We start from the raw sequence: 21801 nt of genomic DNA, 5'->3' as shown, positions 1-21801 counted from the left end.
AACAGACGTGTCAACCTTTCTCTCTGTTGTTTTCCGTATCTCTCTCTCTCTCTGTGCCTCCTTTCTGTTCTGCTTCACCTTGTTTGGTGAGGGGGGTGTCTGAGTGGAGACAATCCAGCTGTTATCTTTGAGAAGGGCTTTATTGACAGGATTCTTCCGTGGTGTGTGTGTGTGTGTGTGTGTGTGTCCATGTGTGTGTGTGTATGTGCTGTGGCAGAGAAGAGAAGGCCAGCAGAAGACACCAAGCTGCAGGTACGTAATAATAACTCCAATGCTCTCTACACTTCTGTGTGTCTGACTGATAAGTCTTCTTTCATAGGAGACTATGGAGGAAAATCCCCATTCATTGGAAAAGAATGCATCTCTTTTTTTTCCCCCTTAATCTCACATTTTCCTGCCTCTGGCGTCTTTAGAATTGCACAAAGTTTATGAGCTTTCAACTTTCCCTCAAACATCTTTTATTGTCTCCACAGGAAACAGTAACAGTAACAGACTGGTGTGAATGCGTATACAGTCAATCATTTGTACTCTCTCATTTGTTTAACAACTAAGTTAAGAAGCGTCTGTTTTATACATTAAGTACACAGAGGAATCTGACATGCTGGGAGGCTATATCATGTTCAAACCAACAGGTTTTTGCAGCCACACTATCAGCCAAACATAGAAAGCAAACATCACATTGTACTACAGCAGTGTTTTGACTTAAGAAGCGATAATATTTGTCTATTTTACCACAGTTTGACTCTTGAATATTCTCATGGGCTTTAAGCATTTGTAAAAAATTTGTTTGTGCATAAAACATATTTATTTATTTTGACAGATTATCCACAGGCCTAATCAAATCAGTGAATGATTTTAGACATGATTTCCTTTGTAGATGTGGTGCTTCATGTGTTGTTTTTCCTGCGCCCCACCCCCCCGAAAACACTTGTGGGGCTGCTGTTTCACTTGACTCTGTCTTCATGGGATGGGCCGGGGGGAGTGTGGGGGGTGCGCGTGTATGGTGTACAGGTCTCACCCCAAAGCTATTTCCAGCACCCAAATAAGACTACACCAGTTAATCTAGATTCCTGCCGTGTGAATGAAATTCAAGAGTACATATCTAAACCCTAAATGTAAACTTATGTTATACAGACTCTGCTTTTTTGGAGAAGTCTACATTTCAAGTTCTTTTTTTTCTCTCATTTCCCTGTACTGCATTTGATCACAACAGACACCAAAATTCGGCTTGATTTTTATTCTTCCAGATGATGAGCAGCTGGAGTCAACACAACTGATCTGAGAAAACTTTCTTGGACTGAATAACAGCAAGTTTGTGCTCTAAAAAACAGTGAGAGAGGCTGAAAGAAGACAGTGATGGCAGGAGCTACATTGGTGTTGTTCACTCTGCTAGCGCTCCTGCCTTCGGGCGGCTCGCACAGCCTAGTTCGTGTCAATGCGGGGCTCCATGTGACAAGAGGTCGGTCTGTGTTTGTGACAGAGAGAGAGCTGCAGTTCAACATCGAAGGGTTTTCTGATGAATGTAAGGTAGAGGTCGTGCTCAATGAACCCATAACTCAAAGAGTTGGGAAGCTAACTCCTCAGGTAAGTGTCCTCAACCATCACACCGTACCATCATACCCCACTGTAGAAGAATCACAACTTCTAAATGGAAGCGGCTCGACTCTCCCAGGTGTTTGACTGCCAGTTCTTGCCTGATGAAGTGAAGTATGTTCATAATGGCAGTCCCTTGCTGGAAGAGGACACGGTCCTATTGAGAGTCTACAGGTGGGCCAAGACCATTATTCATCTGCTAGCATTTCTCAGCTCTTTTACACCATTGATATGGTTCAGACATACTGTGCTGTCCAATCGTACACAGCTGAAATAGTAATAAGAATGAATTGGGAGTGATGAAAAATTACTATAAAAATTTCACATTTAAATCATCCCCAAAGACAACTTTGAATTGTTATTCAAAATTTTCTTCCCATGTTTATAGGTTCACTGATACTGAGACATTTATAGAGACTCTAGTGCTACAGGTGAGGGTGGCGGAGCCCAGCAATGGCCTAATAGAATTTGGAGGTGTCCCACTCGTGGTTCCTGAGTTCTACGGCCTGTCCAATCCAATTAACAGTAGCGTCCTGACCTTCAAGACCCAACCTCACGTGGTCTGCACCGTACGTCTCCTTACTTTGGAGACCAACGTACCTATGCTGGGACAACTTGTCACCGAAGAACCCGCCCAGAAAGACCAGGCCACTGAACCTAATGCTGCACCAAGAACAGGTGCAGATGGTGATGCAATCAAAATAATTTCATAGAAGTACACTGTGAGAGTGCTGCAGATTACAATTTTTTAAAAAACTGGCTTACTGACATAGCTCTACCTCATTTTATATTTACCTCTTATTGTTCTTTATTATTATCTACTTACTACATTACTGATAATGATGTCCACATTGTTATCTAGTAAATGACAATAAAACTTGAAACCCCTTGAAACCCTAATGACTGAAGATTTGAGCTCACAGGTGGTGCCCGATTGGAGTTTGCAGATTCAGTAGTTGCCCAGTAATCCTTTTGCCCTGTTTTTTTTTATTTAGGCAGACAAACCAGAGTTTCCTGCCCTGGTAACAAGGCTTGTACTCAAAACACAAGGGAAGTGCATTTCTTGAAGATGAACTGCAATGAGTTCTTGACCTCAGATATGAAGTACCAGCATCTGAGTCCACCATCACCAGAGATTGACTATGTGCCAATCAGAGTGGAACTCAGGGACCAAACCTCTCGAGCCTTACTGGAGGTGAGATCAGATTCGCTGCTTAAAAGTGACTTCAAAATCAAAACATACACTGTTAAATGTACCTGGTTCTCTCATTTACTGCTTCTTTCTTCTCTTGGTTCTCTGGCAGTCAGAGAACATTTGGCTCCCAGTGCTGATCCATGGCGGCATGCAGAACCAGCCCCCTCATGCTTCCTTCATGTCCATGTTTATTCTGGAAGTGGATCAGTTCATCCTGACGCCGATGACCACAGCTGCTCTGGACGCTAAGGATGATGAGACTCCACAGGCCCAGCTGGTTTTCAATGTGACCAAGCCTCCAGCTGAGGGCTACATCACACATTTGGATGACCACACAAAGATGGCCTCCTCTTTCACTTGGCAAGACCTGCATGAGCTAAAGATTGCTTACCAGCCCCCAAACAACAGCCACACTGAAAGGAGGAACTATGAGGTATCTGACATCTACTTGTTGTGTTGTCTTTCAGCTAAGTTTAAACCATTATAAATGCCTTGAAAATGTATTTATTGTAGGAGAGTTCCTGGTTAATTCCTCTCTGTTTGTTTCTCAGGTTGAGTTTAAGGCCATTGATGGATCATTTGCGATGAGTCCTCCCATTATGGTTCACATTTCAATCCGCACTGCAGAGACTAATGCCCCACGCGTCTCCTGGAATTTGGGTACACACATTATCATTAAAGGCCACAGTAGTCTGACTTAGCTGACAGTTTAGGACTCATAAATAAAGAACTGAATAAGATTATCCCAAAATTAATATTTCCATACCTCTCATTTGATATAACTGTAAACTTTACATATGCTGGCAGAGAAATATAGTGCAAAATTGTAATATAACCCTCATTATCACACGTTTACAGGGTTGGATCTGTTGGAGGGTCAGTCCAGACCAATCACGTGGGAGGATCTACAGATTGTTGATAATGACAATATCAATGCGGTCACGCTAGTGGCCGTGGATGGTCCCCTACATGGGCGGCTGAGTGTCCGGGGTGAGGGGGCCGTATAATATCAGTAATTATCACAGTTGGCACCAATAATGACTATATTTTATCCACTGCAATGACATTCACAGTAGATGGAGTAGAGTATCTGTTACCTTGACAATTTCAACAGTGTTTCAGAGCAGTATATACCAAACACTGGCATCTGATATGAGAAAAGGAGGTGTCTATTGTCATATTCGTACCATCCTTGAAAAGTTCTTGTACCATTGTATAGATCAGCAGGGAGCTGGGCCCTCTCCCCTTTTCTTCCCCCATATGTTTACAATCCTTCTGACAAGTAAGCCACTTGAAAGGCATATGCAATGTGGCTTGCATGTGTTTGCTAATCAGGTGTAAAATGTGCCGCTGACACTTTGCCAGGGGCCTTTTCTCCCAAAGATGTCTTTGGAACTGCAGCGTCTGTCCTTCCACTCCAGCGGATGGAGAGATGACCTTTGTTTGCACAGCTCTTTGAATGAAGCAGATTGTAAAGACTTATGCTATTTCATGCAGCACTGCATCAAGGCCAGATGCACAAAACAGGCTGTGCTTTCAGCAGTGAGGGTCATGGGATTAGTTGACATGAAGACCTCAAATGGAGCACATCTTTGCCATTTTTGAGGAAGATTCATGGAATGGCTCTATGAAGTTAAATAAAAACCTTGTGAGGATTTTCTAATTGGATACTCAGTGGTTGGAGCCTTTGCATGTGGTCTCCCACAGAAGCTGTTGTAGATTGTTATTGTAATTCCCTTTTTGGAGAGGACCTCCAGTCTTATCAATCTGAGCATCAACTCATTGCTTCCCTCAGTATATTCCATAGCATTAGCAAACTAATGAACAACAGATACTGCTCAAACATCTACTCCCATTCGGCTCCAAACAAATTTTTAATTGCTGTTTATGTTTTTTACGAGTGGATATATGACCTCCCCCAGCAGACACAAAAAAAAACTGTTCCAAAAGTTTGGCTCCTCATCCCCCTAAAAAGCACCTGTTTGCTTACTTATGTATGGAAAATTCAGTTGAATTTAGGTTCTGGTCCAAAACAGCATGGTATCTCTGGAGGACTTTAAGATGGACTGGGAATTGCTCACCTGGACCTCCGACTCTGGGACTCTTACGCTGGGGAGAGTCAGTGGTGGGTTGGTCCAACGCCTTCAGCCAAATGGAAAGCTGCCTCTGCCTCTATACCCTGTCCTCTGAGTTGGGTGTCTGCACTGAACATGTTTTTCGTTTTTTTGGGCCTGTTGCCCATAGCCACCTTTGGGCCCAATTACTAAGTTGTTTCTCCATTGGACATGTAGCCGTTTCCCCTGATAAAGTTGCTAATTAGGTTTAGTGTGCGACCATTCATCACTCAATCTGTCTAGTGACCTTGCCCTTCTGTCTCTCTGGCAAGGAGGACCAGCCCATCCTCACTATGGGCAGCAGCCATTGCCTGGGAAGGACGCCATTTTTCTTTTCTTTTTTTTTTGTTTTGTTTTTAGCAATAGGGGAAAAGCCAGAGCCAGCGTGTGCCTTTAGGCTAAAACAAAACTTGTTATTTTCATGTTTGTTTCAAGCTAACAGAACCAAATCACAGGTGAAAATGCAGATGAAAAAGAAAATGAAATAATATAGGCCGGAGTCAGATTTAAGATCACTTTAGTACGCTTTGACCTGACACGCTTTTTTCTCAAAACTGTAAATAGTCAAATAGTTGCCAGACGGGAAAATATACAGGAGTGAAGATTTTGACTTGTGTTTCCAACACTCTCCAGGTGGGAAAGGCTTCATGTTCAAGGTGAAAGACCTACGGGAGGGTGTAGTAGTGTACCATCACTCTGACAGTGACACCACAAGGGACCACATTGTCTTCAGAATCACCGATGGTCGGCACAGCATCCGTCATAAGTTCCCCATTAACATTCTCCCAAAAGATGACACTCCACCTTTTCTGATAAATAATGTAGCCTTTGAGGTTCAGGAGGGAGGCTCTGTGCTAGTGGAGGAGTACATGCTTCTAGCTTCAGATCTGGACTCAAGTGATGAGTACATTCAGTACCAGCTTATCACATTCCCTAGAGCAGGGGAGCTAGTCAAGCAGACCTCTCCACACAAAGCAGGTCAGTAGCATGCCACTGTATCACTTACATGCCCCTACATACATGATATAAATTCCACTGACACTGTAAACTTGGTCCATGATGTAAGAGAAATGAATGCACTTGAGTAAAACAGCTGTGATGTTGCACAGGTCTGCCCGTGAAAAGCTTCTTGCAGAGGGACCTATTACAAGGTTTGATCTACTACAGACACTCAGGGGAAGAGGTGTTTGAGGACTCGTTTGACTTCATTCTTTCCGACAGCCATCAGCCTCCAAATCTTTCTGATAAACACGTGAGTTGTCCACATGTCCACAGTACCCATGACACAATGCAAATTAAGACATCATCAACTCTATTCCTGAAAGACAAGTCAATCAAACATTACTAAGAGGTATCTATTTTCTTAATGTTTGCTTCTTTTCATACCCATACTTTCTATCTAAACCAAATAATACTTTATTTCTGTGTCCCCTCCTAGACTGTGGTGATACATGTATTTCCAGTGAAGGATCAGCTGCCTGTAGAGATGCCTGGCACCATTCGTTCCATCACAGTAAAAGAGACAGAGGTCATCCACCTCACCCAAAGCCACCTTCACTTCAAGGACGCAGAACACCCAGACACAGATCTCTTGTACTTCATCACTCAGCCCTGCTTCAGTCCAACCAACACTGGGTACAGGTCATAGTCACTATTCTCTAACGCTAATATTGCAACAAGCCTTTTATATGTTTTTCTGTTTCAGTAATAGTATTGAGAGATTTTGTGTGTCTGTTTGTACACTGTTAACCTGTTAACCACACTGTGAACTTTTACAGTCTACCAGATGCAGGCAGGCTATTCTACACAGACAGCACAAACTCCATGAAAAAAGATGCCATGGTCCCTGTCTTAAAGTCCTTCACTCAGGTATGAAACTACAATGGTCCTCTGTCTTTCTCAAGTCTCACTGCCTTCACTGGTATGCATCTATTGGTTGAGTTTACACCAAAACAGCAAATATAGCTTCTTTCCCTCATGTTTCCATCAGCATGCTGTCAATCACCTCAAAGTTGGCTACATGCCCCCCATTGAGGACATTGGTCTGGAGCCCCTCTTTGTGCAGTTTGTCTTTTCTGTGAGTGACCAGGAGGGCGGCACACTCACTGGGCTTATCTTCAACATCACTGTCACACCAGTGGACAACCAGGCCCCAGAGGTGTGTGGTTACCCATGTTCCTGAGTTTAAAAACCAAAATGTTGCTTTTGATGAATTGTAAGTAAATCTTGAAAAAACCCTAAAAGGTTTGTAGAAAATTGCAGCAACGCCCAACTTGAATATGGTTCTGACACTTTGGTCTAAACTGTCTAAGTTGTCTAAATAATGTGTAAGCAATAAGCTAAAAAGATATAAGCTTTTTGTAATCATATGTGACACCCTAATCTGGTGCATTAATTACAATCCTCATTTTTCAGATGTTCACTAATCTTTTGAGAGTGGAGGAGGGTGGGGGTGCTTTCCTAACAGAGGAGCACCTGTTGGTGCGGGACACAGACACTCCAGAGGGTCAGCTCAGGGTACGGGTGCAGTCTCAGCCCCGACGTGGCAGACTGGAGCTGCAGGGTGCCGTGCTAATGGAAGGGGACAGCTTCACTCTTCTGGACCTGAGAGCACTGAGAGTCAGGTGAAAAAAATGTGAAGCTGCCCTGCGCCAGTTTAGAAATGACATTAAGTAAAGTTGAAATAAATTAAACAGAATTTAAACTTCAAAATGAATTTAACTGCCAGGATTTCAGCTCATGTAAACTAAATTAAAGAAGTGTGTGTAGGTGATCATACTTATTATCTAAAAATGTTGATGTCACAATCAGTGATCTGTCAAAAATTACATGAACATATGACACAATTTCTATGTATAAACATTATCATTGTGCTTCTGGTGTCAGGTACATCCATGATGACTCTGAGACAATAAAGGACAGCATTAGTCTCATTATCACTGATGGAATCAACTCTGCTCAAGGGGAACTGTTAGTGCAGGTAACTTTTCTGGGACTGGGGTTAGCAATGGTTCTGACAAGAAGAAACATCCGTTATAAATACACAGAAGAGAAAATCTAAATTTTGTTATGTTAATTTTATCTTCAAACTCTATTGTTCAAATGCATCGTTTAATGCAGGTTTGATTTGCTGTGTTGAAGACTTTATTTGTGTTGCTCCTTTTAGATTCTCCCTGTTAACGATGAACCTCCCCAGCTGCAGACAGGACTGAGGGGAGCGCTGTCATGTGAAGAGGGAGGTCGTGTGCAGGTCACTGCTGAGTATCTGTTCGCCACAGATGCTGACAGTGACGACACTCGACTAACGTATATGCTCGCCAGAACTCCTGCGCAAGGGGAGCTGCAGCGTGGTGGAGTCACTGTGGACAAATTCTCTCAGTTAGATGTCCTTCAAGGGCTAATCTTCTACGTTCACACAGGTTAGAGGAGAGGCAATGATCTATTCTTTATTGTGCCATGGAGAGGGACTTAATTGATTAAGATTTCTGACAGTGACTGATGTTATTTGACTGCTTAATTGCTGTATTTCTGGTTCTAGGTGGTGAGATTGGACCAAATCCCATTTCAGACTCGGTCACTCTCATTGTGTCGGATGGAGAAGCTGGAATGACGGATGGCTGTTGCCAAGAAGATGCGCTGCCCCCTCCTGTACCTCTGCATGGCACACTTCCTGTTTATGACCTTAATGTCACTGTGCTTCCCATCAATAACAAAGCCCCGATCATAACTATAGGTACGTATCCACATCTGTTTGATAAAATAAAGGGTTTACTGCACAAGGGATTGAATGGAAAATGGTGCCATCCATTATCATTGCTTTCTAAAGGAGGACCATAAGGATTTAAGATGACACGCCACCATCACAACTTAACTGCTGACAAAGATTGGCTAATGTGCATTGAACTCATCTGAGTAACCCTTAATCCCTTTAATTCAAGTAATTCTGTGGCCAATCCAGAAATATAATTTCTCTGCTTATTCTCCTGCTTTGAAGTGGGACAGTCTGTAGCAGGTGCAGGCCTGGAGCATAGTGAGGGAATCACTTAATCAGTGGCTTACACATGCAGCGCTGGGAGTGTCAGCGGTGCAAACATTACATCTCTAAACACACACACATTCCAAGACAGGAGTGCGGGAAAGACACTCTCGCAAGAGACGCGGCCAAGACAAGGATTTAAACATAAAACCCTATTCTGAACATAAACTTTGCCGTTATCTTTGGAGAACAGTGACCGCAGGGAGATAATGGGAGGGTAGGGGTGTTGGGCGTGCGTAGTAACTTGATGTCAACGGGACATCAGCAGGAAATCCCACTGTGCGTGTCATTGTCAGTGTGAGCAGAGAGGACGTACACAGCTGGCTGAGATTATGAAGCAGAGAGCGTGGATAGCAGAACGTAAAGAGCAGAAGCGCAACCCCCCGAGAGCAAATGGACAATAAGGAGGCAGAGAAGACAATAGGAAGTCTCTCGTATAGAATAGACAACACACAAGACCTCCTCCTTGTTCCCTGCCAAGATTTACTCCTCCCATACGATCTGAACGATAATCTCCTAATTCCGTAATCCCTGGCGAGCAAGGCAGGTAATTCTCCAACGTAGCACGTCAGTTCTGGGCTAGTTTGTGAGGAAATGTAGTTGTTTAATTAATTTGCATTGAATAAAGACAGTCTGGCATAAGAGCATTAAGCAAACGAAACAAGAGGAATCCGGCTTTTCCTCTTCTCTTGCGCCGGCTGATGGTTTTATCACCTCCATCCCAGACTGCTGGTCATTAATTTTCCCCTCTTGTTGTAAAGCTCAATCCAAACCACAACCCCATCAGTGCCCATTTGCCATTCATTATTTATCAGTGCAGTAAATGGGAGCAGATGCCAGTAAGCATGGACATGATGGCTTTATCAGCACCCAGGTGGCAGTGGGCTGGCCGAGAGCCGAGAGAGACTGGAGTTAGGGAGGGAGTGTGGCGGGAGGGGAGTGCCATAGCAGGGTATAGGAATGGGAACAGAGAGAGAGGGAGAGAACAAGAACGGAAACGGCATTGTAGGCAATATTAAGGCAGAGATGTGATTAGTAGATTGATGGATGATTCTAGGAGGACAAATCCCAGTGTAATTAAAAAAAAAAAAAAAACACTCTTCCATCTTCATTGTAGTGGGCTGAGTTAAAACAATGTCACTTTTTGGAATTTACAACAAATTCTCTCAATGAACTGTTATTATACATGAAGCATGTTTGTACTCTGCCTGTCCCTGTTACAGGAGATGTATTTGCAGTGGAAGAGGGATCCACTGCCTGTTTGTGTGGTGGTGTACTAGGTGCATCTGACCCAGACACTGACCCAGAGCATCTTCTCTTCCACCTTGAAACACCACCTCAGTATGGATTTCTGGAGAACACCTTACCCTCACCAGGGTTTGAGAAGAGCAATGCTGGACTACGTGTTGGTTTGTGATAGATTTATTGCCTTGTATACATTTGTTTTCGAGTAACCATCGCTGGATGTTCTCTCTTAGCTTCCACTAAGTGATGTTCGTTTGAATGCAGTGTCTTTCAGCCAGCTTCATCTCAGCTCTGGTTTCATCAACTACGTCCAGGCAAAGCACCAAGGTGTGGAACCCACTGCCGATCATTTCATAGTTAGTGTCAGTGATGGGATTCAGAGGTCAGCCCCGGTGCCTTTTTACATCATCATCAATCCAACCAATGATGAGATACCAAAACTGCAGCTCAACAACTTCACAGTAGGTGAAACACACACCCAGAGTCTCTGTCCAGAGTCATTTTTCTTTCTTCTCAGTTCTCTTATTCAATTTTCAATTTTGTTCTCTGTGTCCCACTTCTTATCTCAATAGGTGACAGAGGGAGGAATGCTAGACCTGAATCCAGCTATACTGGATGCTCTAGATCTAGATGTTCCACAAGACACCCTTACCATCACGATCCTGGTTCCCCCAGACCATGGAAACCTGCTGAGTGGAATCAAAGGGTTCCAAATGAGCCACTATAAAGACATGGGCCTTGAGATCCTGCATCACAGTATGCCAGTGCAGTCTTTCACCCTGCAGGAGCTACAGCAAGGTCGGGCTGAAACTCTGAAACATAGCCTCCCCTTTCAGGGTCATGAGCAAATCATTTTGTCTTCCTTTGATTTGAATGTGTTTTGTTTTCTGAGGCATGGCTCTTTTCTTTTCTGGCTGAAGAGGGGTGGTGTTATAGCATGTAATGTACCATCACAAGGCCGCCAAGCTCCCTGTGCCTTCCAGAGGGCACTGGTTTGTCATCATCTGGGTCCAGGCTTGCTGAACAGATGTTGGAGACAGAGGTCATGGAGTGCCTGTGGTGCTTCTGCCTCATCTGCAAAGTCCTTCCAACTGCTCTATGCACAATTACCTCACAGTCACTATGCACGGAGCATTCACTGAAAGCGCAGCCCACCTTGTTAGCAAGTGTTTTAGATTCAGGGATGCAAAGCTGCAAACAGCTCATTAGCAAAGTGTGACCATTTCCTAGGTGTTTCTTTCTCCCTTGATATAAGAGAACTGTGTACTGGAGATCAAAAAAGTGACTGTGTGTAATGTGGAAGATCTTCTCAAAGAGACAATATGGTGACTGTAAGCTTTACGCTCTCTTAAGATCCCATGTTCCTTTGCTTTCACATTCCTTGACTATTTTCCTCTTGTCTTGGTTAGCAGGAATGAAGATCACGTACATGCATGATGACACGGAAACCCTTAAGGACGCTTTCACCATGCAGCTGACAGATGGCAAGCACACAGTCCAGGGGACGGTGTGTGTCCGCATCCTACCAGTCAATGATGAAAAGCCACTGCTGCTAAAGTAAGGACGCCCTGGGATAAATTCCAAGCCAAAAAGGCAGACAGAAAGAGGGACGGGAGGGGTCTGTGGCGGAAAGCGGGGTTGGGACAGAAGGGGGGGGGGGTGGGCTCGGGGGTCAACACAACCTGTACTGCACATGTGGCATGGGGAATCTGTGTCCCCTCGAATGAGCGACTCGGAATTAAGTTACATCCTTGAGTAAATCGCGTTGCTTTATTCCACCCTTTCCCCTTAGATCAGAGAGGGTTTTTTTTTTTTTTTTAAATTTGGTGTGTTGGCAGAGGGTGCTCGTGTAAACTCCACCGCAGCAGAAATAATGTGGCTTTTTGGCAGATGCTTGCTTCCTTGTTGCAATGTCCTTATGGATCGTGATGACAGGCTGGTCCCACTTGCCTTTGTTCTTTCTAAAGCAGCCTGCTGGAGCACATTTATGTATTTATTTATTTAGTTAGGATTCATTGGAGTGTGCACTTGTGGCATTGGCGCCTCCAGTGTGTTCACTATCTCACTTTGTCTCTGCCTTTCTGCTCAGGAATGCAGGTGTGGAGGTGGAAGCAATGGAGAGGAGAGTCATCTCCAGTGTGGTGCTGCAGGCAGAAGATTTGGATACCCCTAACAGCCAACTCTACTACATCCTTAATGCTGGCCCAAAGTTTGGTCAGCTACAATTAAAGGTTAGCACAACACAGGGGCGCCGCTAGACATTTTGGGCCCTATGAGAGAATATAATATTGGGTCCCCCAAACCTTAATAGTGTTATTAATAGTGTTCTGTGAGGGTCCCCTGTCAGTGCTGGGCCCTTGGAATCATCCTAACTCCACCCCCCCCCCCCCCCCCCCCCTCACCCACCCCCCTTATGGCGCCCCTGGCTCAACACCTCGCACATGGTGACACAAAGGGCAACCTAAGCCTGATTTTACATCAGAGGAATGTAATCCAATATCAACACACCAATATTTTTTGTAGTCTCTGGCAGTAATTGAAAAAGAAGTTGTGATGTCTGTTCTTTGTGCAGGCAGAAAATAGATGGATAAACTTGGGTCCAGGTCAGAACTTCACTCAAGAAGATGTGGAGATGAACCGCTTGTGGTACCATCATACCACACTCACTGGGTTCAAAGGTCATGATAGATTTCACTTCTTCCTAAGCGATGGGGACAACCAGACTCCTTCACAAAGTTTCTTCATCTCTGTACGCACTGTTCAAAAGGGTGAGGACAATCACATGACACAAAATACAACTTTAACATCTAAAAACAGTTTTTTAAGAGAAGAAAAAAAAACAATTTCCTACAGGAGCAAGGTCTTGCATATCTTGTGTAATATGGTCGATACTTTGACATTCCCATTTCATACTCACACCAAGCCAAAGATCTTTCATCACTGGTTTGAGTCAAGTAACAAAGATACCCTCCAACAACACCAGTATTCTACCCTCATGGCAAGGTATCTTTGCTGCCATACACAAGAGCTAAAATGGGTTTTATTAGCAGCATAGTTTGTTGAAATGAATTAATTAAATGTTGCTGCATCAAACAACAGGTGGTGTTTGTTGTTGCCACCAATGACAGATTGAAAGGAAACCAGCATTTGGTTTTTAAAAGCTACAGAGAGCTTTTTAGCTATCCTTGCTCAGTCACAACAAAAGGATAAAGTCCTCCATTCCAGCTTATAGAGCAGAACAATACCCTTACAGAACAATATAGTCCTGACACTTTCTCTCCATCCTCTTTTGCAAGCTCATGTTCAAACCATTTTTTTTTGACACAACGTAATTTACAGAGTAAGAACCAAAAAGAAATCAGCTAATGTCAGCCTGCTGATGATCATTAGTTTGTGACTTGGCACAACACTGAAAGACACATCGCCCCTGTGTTGAAAATTTATGGAGTGATAAAGGTGTCTTACTAGATTTCAAAATGTAAATTACAAAATGCATTGGTGGATATTAGTCTGCTGATATAGTTTATAAAATGAACCCATATGTTAACAATGGTAAGCCTCCCCTTTAAGTATCATGGCATATCCTAACAAGCTGTCATTCTGATTATACTGTTATACTGATCTGAGGACTGGGCACTTCACATGTAATACTTCAACTCCAAAGCAACGGTTCTGTTCCTCCATCAATTAAGTAATAAAGAAAGCAACTTTGACAGATTGTATCTGTCCATGTATAATTCAAAATTCATAATTTCCGTCTGGCCAAGTTGGCTTTGCCAGTTGGGTGAACATAGGAGCGTGGCAGCCATTTTGGTCCTCTTGGCTCTACGCTGTGCACTCCTTGAGGAACAGAAGTGAGAACATTCAGGCTCCCATGAAGAGCCATCTCCAAGCACCCAAAATGAATAATTAAAAGGGCCCAGAAATGAACAGCTGCAGTTGCTCATCAAGCCCTCACTCTGTCAGAACAACCTCAGAAAACAAAACAAACACTTTTCCTATTTTGTTATTACTTGACATTGCAGATTAGTGGTTTCTGACACACCACTTTGCACAAACAAATATTGTCACCTATAAGAAACATTTCATATTCCTGAAGCTGCTGTGTATAATGTTTTATGTCTGTTTACCTGCATGATGGTTTACCTTTACTGAATTATATGTTTTGCTTTCATTTGGATGAGCTTTGATTAGTTAACCTATAAATCTATAATGAACCCATACTGACCATCATGTCATGACATCAAGTTATGTTTGACATCATTCAGGCGACATCACCCTCATCATTAAACCGGTGACACTAATGGAGGGAGATCGGATCATCTTGTCAACAGACATTCTGATGGCTACAGACAGTGGAAGCCAATCAGAGGAGCTGGTTTACACAGTGTCAGTGCCTCCGAAGCACGGACACCTGCATGCTGTCCAGTACCCTGGCATACCCTTATTCACCTTCACCCAAATGGACGTGGCAGCCCATCGGGTATGCTACACCCATGACAACAGTCGCTTTGCAGACCAAGACTCCTTCAGGTTAGCCCGCTGAGATACTTTGCGTTTTAAATGTGTCCTCCAGTTGTAATATTTTTGGGAGTTCCTTTTACTGTTGGCGTAAAATCAAATTACAGTTTAACACACAGAATCATGCCATGCACACAGGAAATAAACTATGTCACTGTGCGAGACATTAAAACTATGTGATAATTTAACTGCTCTTCTCATATTTGCATCACAGTTGGATAGTTTATTAATTTTGCCGTGCACAAATTTGAAGGTGATTAATTATTCCAACCAAATTCCTTTTATAGCACTTCACACATATTTCAGTGGGGGATCCGAGAGCAGACGAGAGAGAGGAGAGTGAGATTCAAAAAATAGAGGAGCAAGTTTTTTTGTTTTTTTTTAAATCATGTTTATGTGCTTTTCCTGCCAATTTGGCAAGAGTCTGCATTCAGTGTAGGCGTATGGCTGACCTGTCCTCCTGTATCTGCAATGGGGTTTGTCACCCAAAACCCTGGCACTGTTTCACCTCGGGGTCAGCTGGGAGCAGACAAGCCTTGCTCAGCCAATCCTGATGAGAGAGTGAGGGGACTTCTTCAGTGAAAGTGTGCAGCATCTCTTCCCTCTGCCAAAGTGGACAGTCAGAACAGCATGTGGCCATACGCTGGCCAACGTGGCCCCCGTCAGCCCACAAGAGCGCAAACCGAGCTGATCAGCCATTTTGTCGTACTCCCCTGCCCCTACAGTCATCATCAAAACCAGATCTGCAAAATTCAATCACATCAACACCTCACGCAGTGGAGTGAAGCAGATTCAGTCTTCGATTCAGAGCTGTAGCTGTGCTTAAATTAGGCTTTTTTTTTTTCATCTTTTGATGGGGCGCGTATCTGTTCAGCATTAGCAAAGAAACTGGTCCGTGGCAGCAGACCCCCAGATTTGTCGGCCACCTGAGCAAACACCTGTGTGTCAAATTCTGGCCAACAGCAGCAGCCCGAGCCCGGAGACAGGCAGAAGGAGATGCCTTTCTCCCTCTGTGCCCACTATGACAGCAGATGATGAATGGGCATTATTAAGGAAGTAATAACTCTGCCTGGCATTGCTTACATGGCTATGAGAGACGCGGTCTTCAGCCTGGAATCCCTGAGCACAATTACCAAGCAAATATGGGACAATAGCAGCGCCAGATGTTGCACCAGTTTGGCTTGTGAAAAGGGGACCAGCATCATGAGGGTAGTGTGAGGTGGCAATCATTTTGTTTGCCGGGGCTGGCTGTCATCAGCTGTAGAGCTGCAGGACTCTGCTATGGGGCAGATTGGCTTGGCAGTGGTCTAAAATCAGAACTTAGTTCGCTTCATTCGTTTACCCCCCCCCTGCCCTATCTGTCTCCCCTTTCTGCTCCAGTGCATTGTCACTGGCACATGTTGGGTTGGGGAAACATATCTGAACACAGTTCCCATGAACCTCTGAAATGTTAAAAGAGTTGAACAAAAATTTAGTTTAACCTCATAATACAGACAAAATGTGCAATATGACCACAAGCTCTGTATACCTGGGTAAGTATTCAAATGTGTTTCTATAGACCAGGCTTATGGAGCTGAAAACGGTTGATGGATGTGTACTGTTCTCAAAACACAGTTAGAAAAAAAAAAACAAAAACAAAAACAAAGTCCACAGCTTTAAATCTAAAATGCGTTTCATTCCCTCATACAGCTTTGTCATTACCAATGGCGTCACCTCAAGGAGTGGTACCCTTGTGTTCACTGTGGAACGAAGCGATCGTATCCCACCCACCCTGAACAACAACAAAGGTCTTCAGCTCGCGGAAGGCGCGGCGAAACCCATCTCTCCAGAACAACTGGAGCTGACCGATCCTGACACAGCAGCAGAAAACCTCACCTACATCATCGTTCAGCCTCCACAGTATGGCAGGCTTCTCCTGAAAGGATTCCCCCTCGCCTCTTCTCAGTTCAAACAATCAGACGTCAACAACATGGATCTGGCTTACCAGCATCAGGGTGGACCGGCCCAAATCGACCGGTTCACCTTCCTGGCCTCAGACGGGACCAACAAAGGTTTTCTAGAATATGGGCAGCTGAAAGAGGAAGCAGTGGCCTTCACAATTCAGGTGAGGTGCTGGTCTGATAATAACTCCCGACAAAGATTAGGATAAATAAGTAATAATCATAACTAGGACGAATAACTTCATATCTATTCACTCAGAGCACATGAATATTATGCATTTTTTTTGACAGCCCACGACAAATACATTTTCTTTGTCCATTTCACAAACTTACCAAACAGTATTTCTAATCAGATTAAAACAATTTCTTTTGAACAGACGACAGACACCACTTCATAATCTCCAAGACCAGTTTAATGCCCGGTAGTTAGACAGTAGCATTACACTGTACATTATCCGCTTAATAAGAGAGAACATGCAATGACATACAGAGGGAAGGGGTTAACAAAGACGTCCCAGCTGCATTGCATGTTAAACAGAGAGGCATGCTGGCCAGGTGGACGGCCATGGTGTGCCTTCTACTGTTTTTATGCTGCCCGTCTCCTGTGGCCTGCCACTCGTTCTAAAATTCTGTTAAGTGGCCAACGAAGCAGCTAACGTGCTGGCCCGCGCAGTTAGCCCTGGGCCTCTGAGATGAGCCTGAGAGGCGGGGAACCTCCTCCGCTGGCACAGGTGAGCTGCTGGGCCCAAGGCAGGAAACTTTCTTTTTTTTTTTTTTCTAGCCCTGAGGGAATCTGCTCTCCACCACTTGGCTAGAGTTGAGTTGTGCTAACGTGAGCCAAAAAAAAAAAAAAAAAGGGGGACATGCATGTCTTAATGCTCAACCTTGTCCGACCCTTGGGGAAGCACGTTGCATTCGAAATGATCATAAATAATATCTAAAACCTTCCTGCACACACAGAAGTGACCGAAGAGTAAACAAAACAGAGAAAAAAAAGGTAGGCGCATGGTTAACTGGTCATTATAAGCAGGTGATCAAGGATTTTAAACTGTTTTCTGGGTTATGGCAGCAGATAAAACAGTGTGATGCAGGGTGAATAATATCCAGTCATATAACTAACTTGTACTGTGTTAATCATTACAAAATTATGTTAATTCATTATCTGTTTCATAGGCCGGATACCTAATTTGTGGTCCCAATTTTGTTCAAGCAGCTAAGAGGTTTAGTCTGAAACATCACCATCAACATCATAACATCATGTAATGTCTTCCATGACTGCTCTGAAATGCATGGCTCCAACATTTGACTGTAGAGTATTTAGGGTTTTTTTAATGATGACTGTACTGGTTTACTTATGCTCTTTGCATTAGGAAAGGCATTTCAGCAATGAAAAGTCCATCTCAACCATGCGGCATGCCAACTTTTGCAAGATTAGACATAATGATGGCGCCCTCTTGTGGTTTTTAAAAGTCATTGCCACTTAGTGAACAGATCTCATGCAGGATGTATTAAGGTAAAGCAAATGTGTATCCACAGATAGAACACCTAGACAAAACACCTCCCAGCCTCGTGACTAAAAGGACCCCAAGCACAGTGGAAAATCTACAGGATGGCAAGCAGGGCATCTACATCACCTCCAAAGATCTGCAAGCCTCTGATCCAGACAGCCCTCATCAGGAACTGGAATTCTCTATCACACGACCACCACACTTTGGACACCTTGAGAACGCTTTGACAGGCAGGTCTATTCATAATTAAAATGAAAAAAAAAAATAGCTAGTGTCATATATGCTGATGAGGTCATGTTGTAACATGTTTGGTCTGGTTGTCATAGGTGGATATATTAAAGGGCGATTCACCCAGAGAGATCTGGACCAGCGTGCAGTGCGTTATGTCATACCATCAGACATAGAGGTGACTGCGGACAGCTTTGAGTTCCGTGTCATAGATCCAGCAGGAAATACCATGCTGCCTGAGACGTAAGTTATCCACTCTGTGTAACTGTGCAAAATTCTACAAGATTTTACTATTAAGTGGCATCTCTGATGTCACTAACCCACATCCAAACAATGCAGGCATAGACTTAATTTTTGTTTGTCTGAGTGTGATGAGAAAAACGATAGTTTTTCAAAACTATTGTAACCTATCCCGATTACCTTCTGCAGATTGGAGCTGACGTGGTCTCGAGTGGAGCTGGCAGTTTCGTGTTATCGTGTTTGTGAGAATTCGGGAACACTACCTCTGCAAGTACAGCGCAGTGGAAACAGCATAGATCCAGCCTATATTGGCATAGAGGTAAAATGGCTGATCCACACAAAAGTGTGGTCTAGGCGAAGTTAGCTTCATGTTCTAGATAATGTAAATATAGTGACTGCACCTGTTTTGTAAAGCAGTGTCCTTCTCTTTCTCTGTTTAAGGTGGAAGAGGGAACAGCCAAAGTGGGGAAAGATTTCACTCACAGTTCTGCTAACCTCATTCAGTTTGATCCAGGTGTGTATTACAATCCCACAGACAATAAATAAAGTAAAGTAATATGTACTCATGTAATTGCTCAAGATTTTGATCTGTTTTGTAATTGTGCAGAACTCACTCACTCATTCACACTCTGTCCTCTTAGGTGTTAATGTTAAAGTTTGGAATATTTACCTGAAAGATGATGGATTGGAGGAGAACCATGAGAAGTTTGAGGTGGTTCTGAGAGCCCAGAAGAATGCTGTCCTAGGCCAAAGGAACAGAGCAACTGTGGAGATTGTGGATCCCAGAGGAGGTACATTATAGAGGACCTGGCTGATATTCAGGTGCTAGAAGCATTACTACACTTTCATTGTCTTAAAATATAAAGTTTTCCTCCACCAGGCAGATGTGATCCAGATGACCTGAGAGTTGAAGAAGATGAGTTGTATCCTCCTGCACTAAACCCTCCAATTGTCCATAGACCAGACACATGGTCAGAGAATGAACCAACCCCAGACCCACGCAGTGAGATATGGGACAATGTACCTCGCAGAGGAGATGTCCCACACTTCTTAGAATACACCGAGGGAGAAATTCAGGACCAGGGAGTCCAGAGCCAAAGCAGGAGATGGCTGAAAGTCCTTGGCAACAACAGACATAGAGTGTGTCAGATATCCTTCCATAAGATGATCAAATCTTTGTCTGGATGCACATGCCTGTTTAGAAAATAAATCATCAGTCTGAAGGAATGTTTTGTCTATCGCGTTTTCAGGTTCATCTGTCAGATGTTGAGAGAAGGAATGAAGAGAGAGTGTGGACAGTAAGTTTTTTTTAAAACCATAACTGTAGACGATGACAATAATTTTACAGAAAAATAGAACAAACATTGGACATAGAAGGGTACAGGAAACAAGAAACTAACCTGAACGACTGAAATTTACTGAATCTTAGAGCCATTGTTTATGAACTCCTCTCATGCATTTCAGTTTGGACACGTTGGACTGCAAAGGGCTTTCTATTACAAGACATGATATGACTTTTTAATTCTTTTTTGAGCTTCATGGACTGATCCCCTTGAGGCTGGAGGAGGACAGATCACTGAACCTAGGCCCAGTTCCTCGTGCCCACTCCGAACTGGAGATCACTCCAATCTGGACCTGGTCCGGCCACACCAGTGAGGACACAGAAGGAGAGACTCCACAGAGAGATTCACCACCACATGTTACTGGACCTGCCATGCACCAGCACAGAGTCAGTTACCTGTAACCACTGAAAGCTGTGGTTTAACTATACCTGATGTTTTTAATCTGCGTAAAGTATTTCAAGCCATTCCATGTATTTGTTCTGTTCCACAACATCATTAAAATAATCACGGCTGCATGATTACTCGCCAATTGAAATCAGGTTTGCTGGGTCTGTAAACCGGAGAAGGGTAACAGAATGATTCTCGGTACATAAGGTCTGGATTGGGAACCTCTGATGAATTACACCGTCAAGTGACAAAATGTGATTATCTATACATAAACAAAATATCTCATGGTCAGTGTATTCAGATGTATTTTCTTCTTTCTCCATAGTCTGGTAAGGCTACCAGTATTGGCTGTTCGCGTGGCTGGACTCATTATCGCAGAAACTGCTACATCTTGGGCCCTGGCACTGCCAGTTGGAGCAGTGCACAATATGCTTGCACACTGCTGTAGGTTAAAACACATAAGTCTAACACATTATAAACTTTACATCAATACTATATACACCTGAATATTCCATGAAAGCAGAATACAATGCATTTGACTGTGAATGTTACTTTTGAAATTAATCAGCAGATGTCCATATAACTTTTCATCCCAATTTAGGTTTGATGGGCATTTGGTGAGTGTTCATTCAAAGTCAGACATGAAATGGATGTGGAAGTTTGCAGGAAAGCAGCCTTTCTGGATCGGTAGGCACACAAACATAGTATATCAAAAGTAGTGGGTTAATGACAAATCTTTATGGTAATGACCAGAGTGGCCCTCAACATGGCACCTTTGAACCACAACAGGCTTTACACACTATCTTTCGAATGACAGACTCCTGTATTTCAACAAATCATTAAGTCACTGCTATTATCTGATTGGTCAGTCTCCTTACCTGAAGACTCGTATCTCACCTGTGGAAACAGAAAACAGCTGTGCTACATTTTAGAGAGCTGAAACACAAGTAGTCAGTCTTGGAGCAAGGACCAATCAGCCACCATAAAGAACTGAATGTTTCCTTAAAACATCAGTCTTTCTGTTTAGTGTATTTTATAAATCCTATTTTAACTCCAAATGTGTTCACTAACATATAATCAAGTAATACCCTAGGACTAATTTTACTAGTTTCTTTACAGTCTAATTTGGTTGCTTGATTTTGGTTTGCTTGCAGGACTAACTGGCTCCCCAGAACAATGGGCCTGGACTGATGGTACCTCACTGACCTTCTTCAAACTGAGGATAGATGGAGCCTCAGGACAACAGACAGATGTTGGTTCCCCTCACAGCTGTGTTTTAGCCCAGAGCCAAAAACGATGGACACCAAAAAACTGCACTGAAGGATCAGAGCACAGATATATCTGTTCAGCTCCAGCTCAGACCAATTAAACAACACATTTAATTTATGCATTACAGTACAGCCAACAGTAGTGGTGTACAGTTATGAGGTAGACCAGTCTCCAAATTCCCA

General features: G+C 43.4%; 1 protein-coding gene across 1 annotated transcript; it reads left to right on the top strand.

Moving 5' to 3' along the window:
* Positions 1-1356: 1356 nt before the first annotated feature.
* Positions 1357-21719, top strand: frem1b (Fras1 related extracellular matrix 1b). Its single transcript, XM_030791106.1, has 34 exons — positions 1357-1584; positions 1673-1767; positions 1982-2271; positions 2589-2788; positions 2898-3221; positions 3340-3448; positions 3647-3778; positions 5536-5880; positions 6012-6154; positions 6341-6537; positions 6681-6771; positions 6893-7060; positions 7318-7526; positions 7789-7882; positions 8069-8321; positions 8441-8635; positions 10162-10347; positions 10448-10644; positions 10756-10981; positions 11596-11740; positions 12273-12414; positions 12756-12951; positions 14452-14716; positions 16394-16808; positions 18181-18382; positions 18479-18623; positions 18810-18939; positions 19062-19134; positions 19262-19411; positions 19501-19789; positions 20154-20349; positions 20676-20791; positions 20952-21037; positions 21505-21719. The coding sequence occupies exons 1-34, from the start codon at positions 1357-1359 to the stop codon at positions 21717-21719; spliced, it is 6447 nt and encodes a 2148-aa protein (XP_030646966.1).
* The last annotated feature ends 82 nt before the right edge of the window (positions 21720-21801 follow it).

Source organism: Chanos chanos, chromosome 14 (assembly GCF_902362185.1).
Source record: "Chanos chanos chromosome 14, fChaCha1.1, whole genome shotgun sequence".
In the NCBI taxonomy this organism is placed as follows: Eukaryota; Metazoa; Chordata; class Actinopteri; order Gonorynchiformes; family Chanidae; genus Chanos; species Chanos chanos.
Note: the sequence above shows the minus strand (reverse complement) of the source record. Positions and strands in the feature narration are given on the sequence as shown.

Excerpts from the sequence above, each read along its gene's own strand:
- frem1b (XM_030791106.1), top strand. The coding sequence starts at position 1,357 with ATGGCAGGAGCTACATTGGTGTTGTTCACTCTGCTAGCGCTCCTGCCT. Across the intron at positions 5,881-6,011 it reads GACCTCTCCACACAAAGCAG|GTCTGCCCGTGAAAAGCTTC; the intron begins GTCAGTAGCATG and ends GATGTTGCACAG. Across the intron at positions 20,792-20,951 it reads GCACAATATGCTTGCACACT|GTTTGATGGGCATTTGGTGA; the intron begins GCTGTAGGTTAA and ends ATCCCAATTTAG.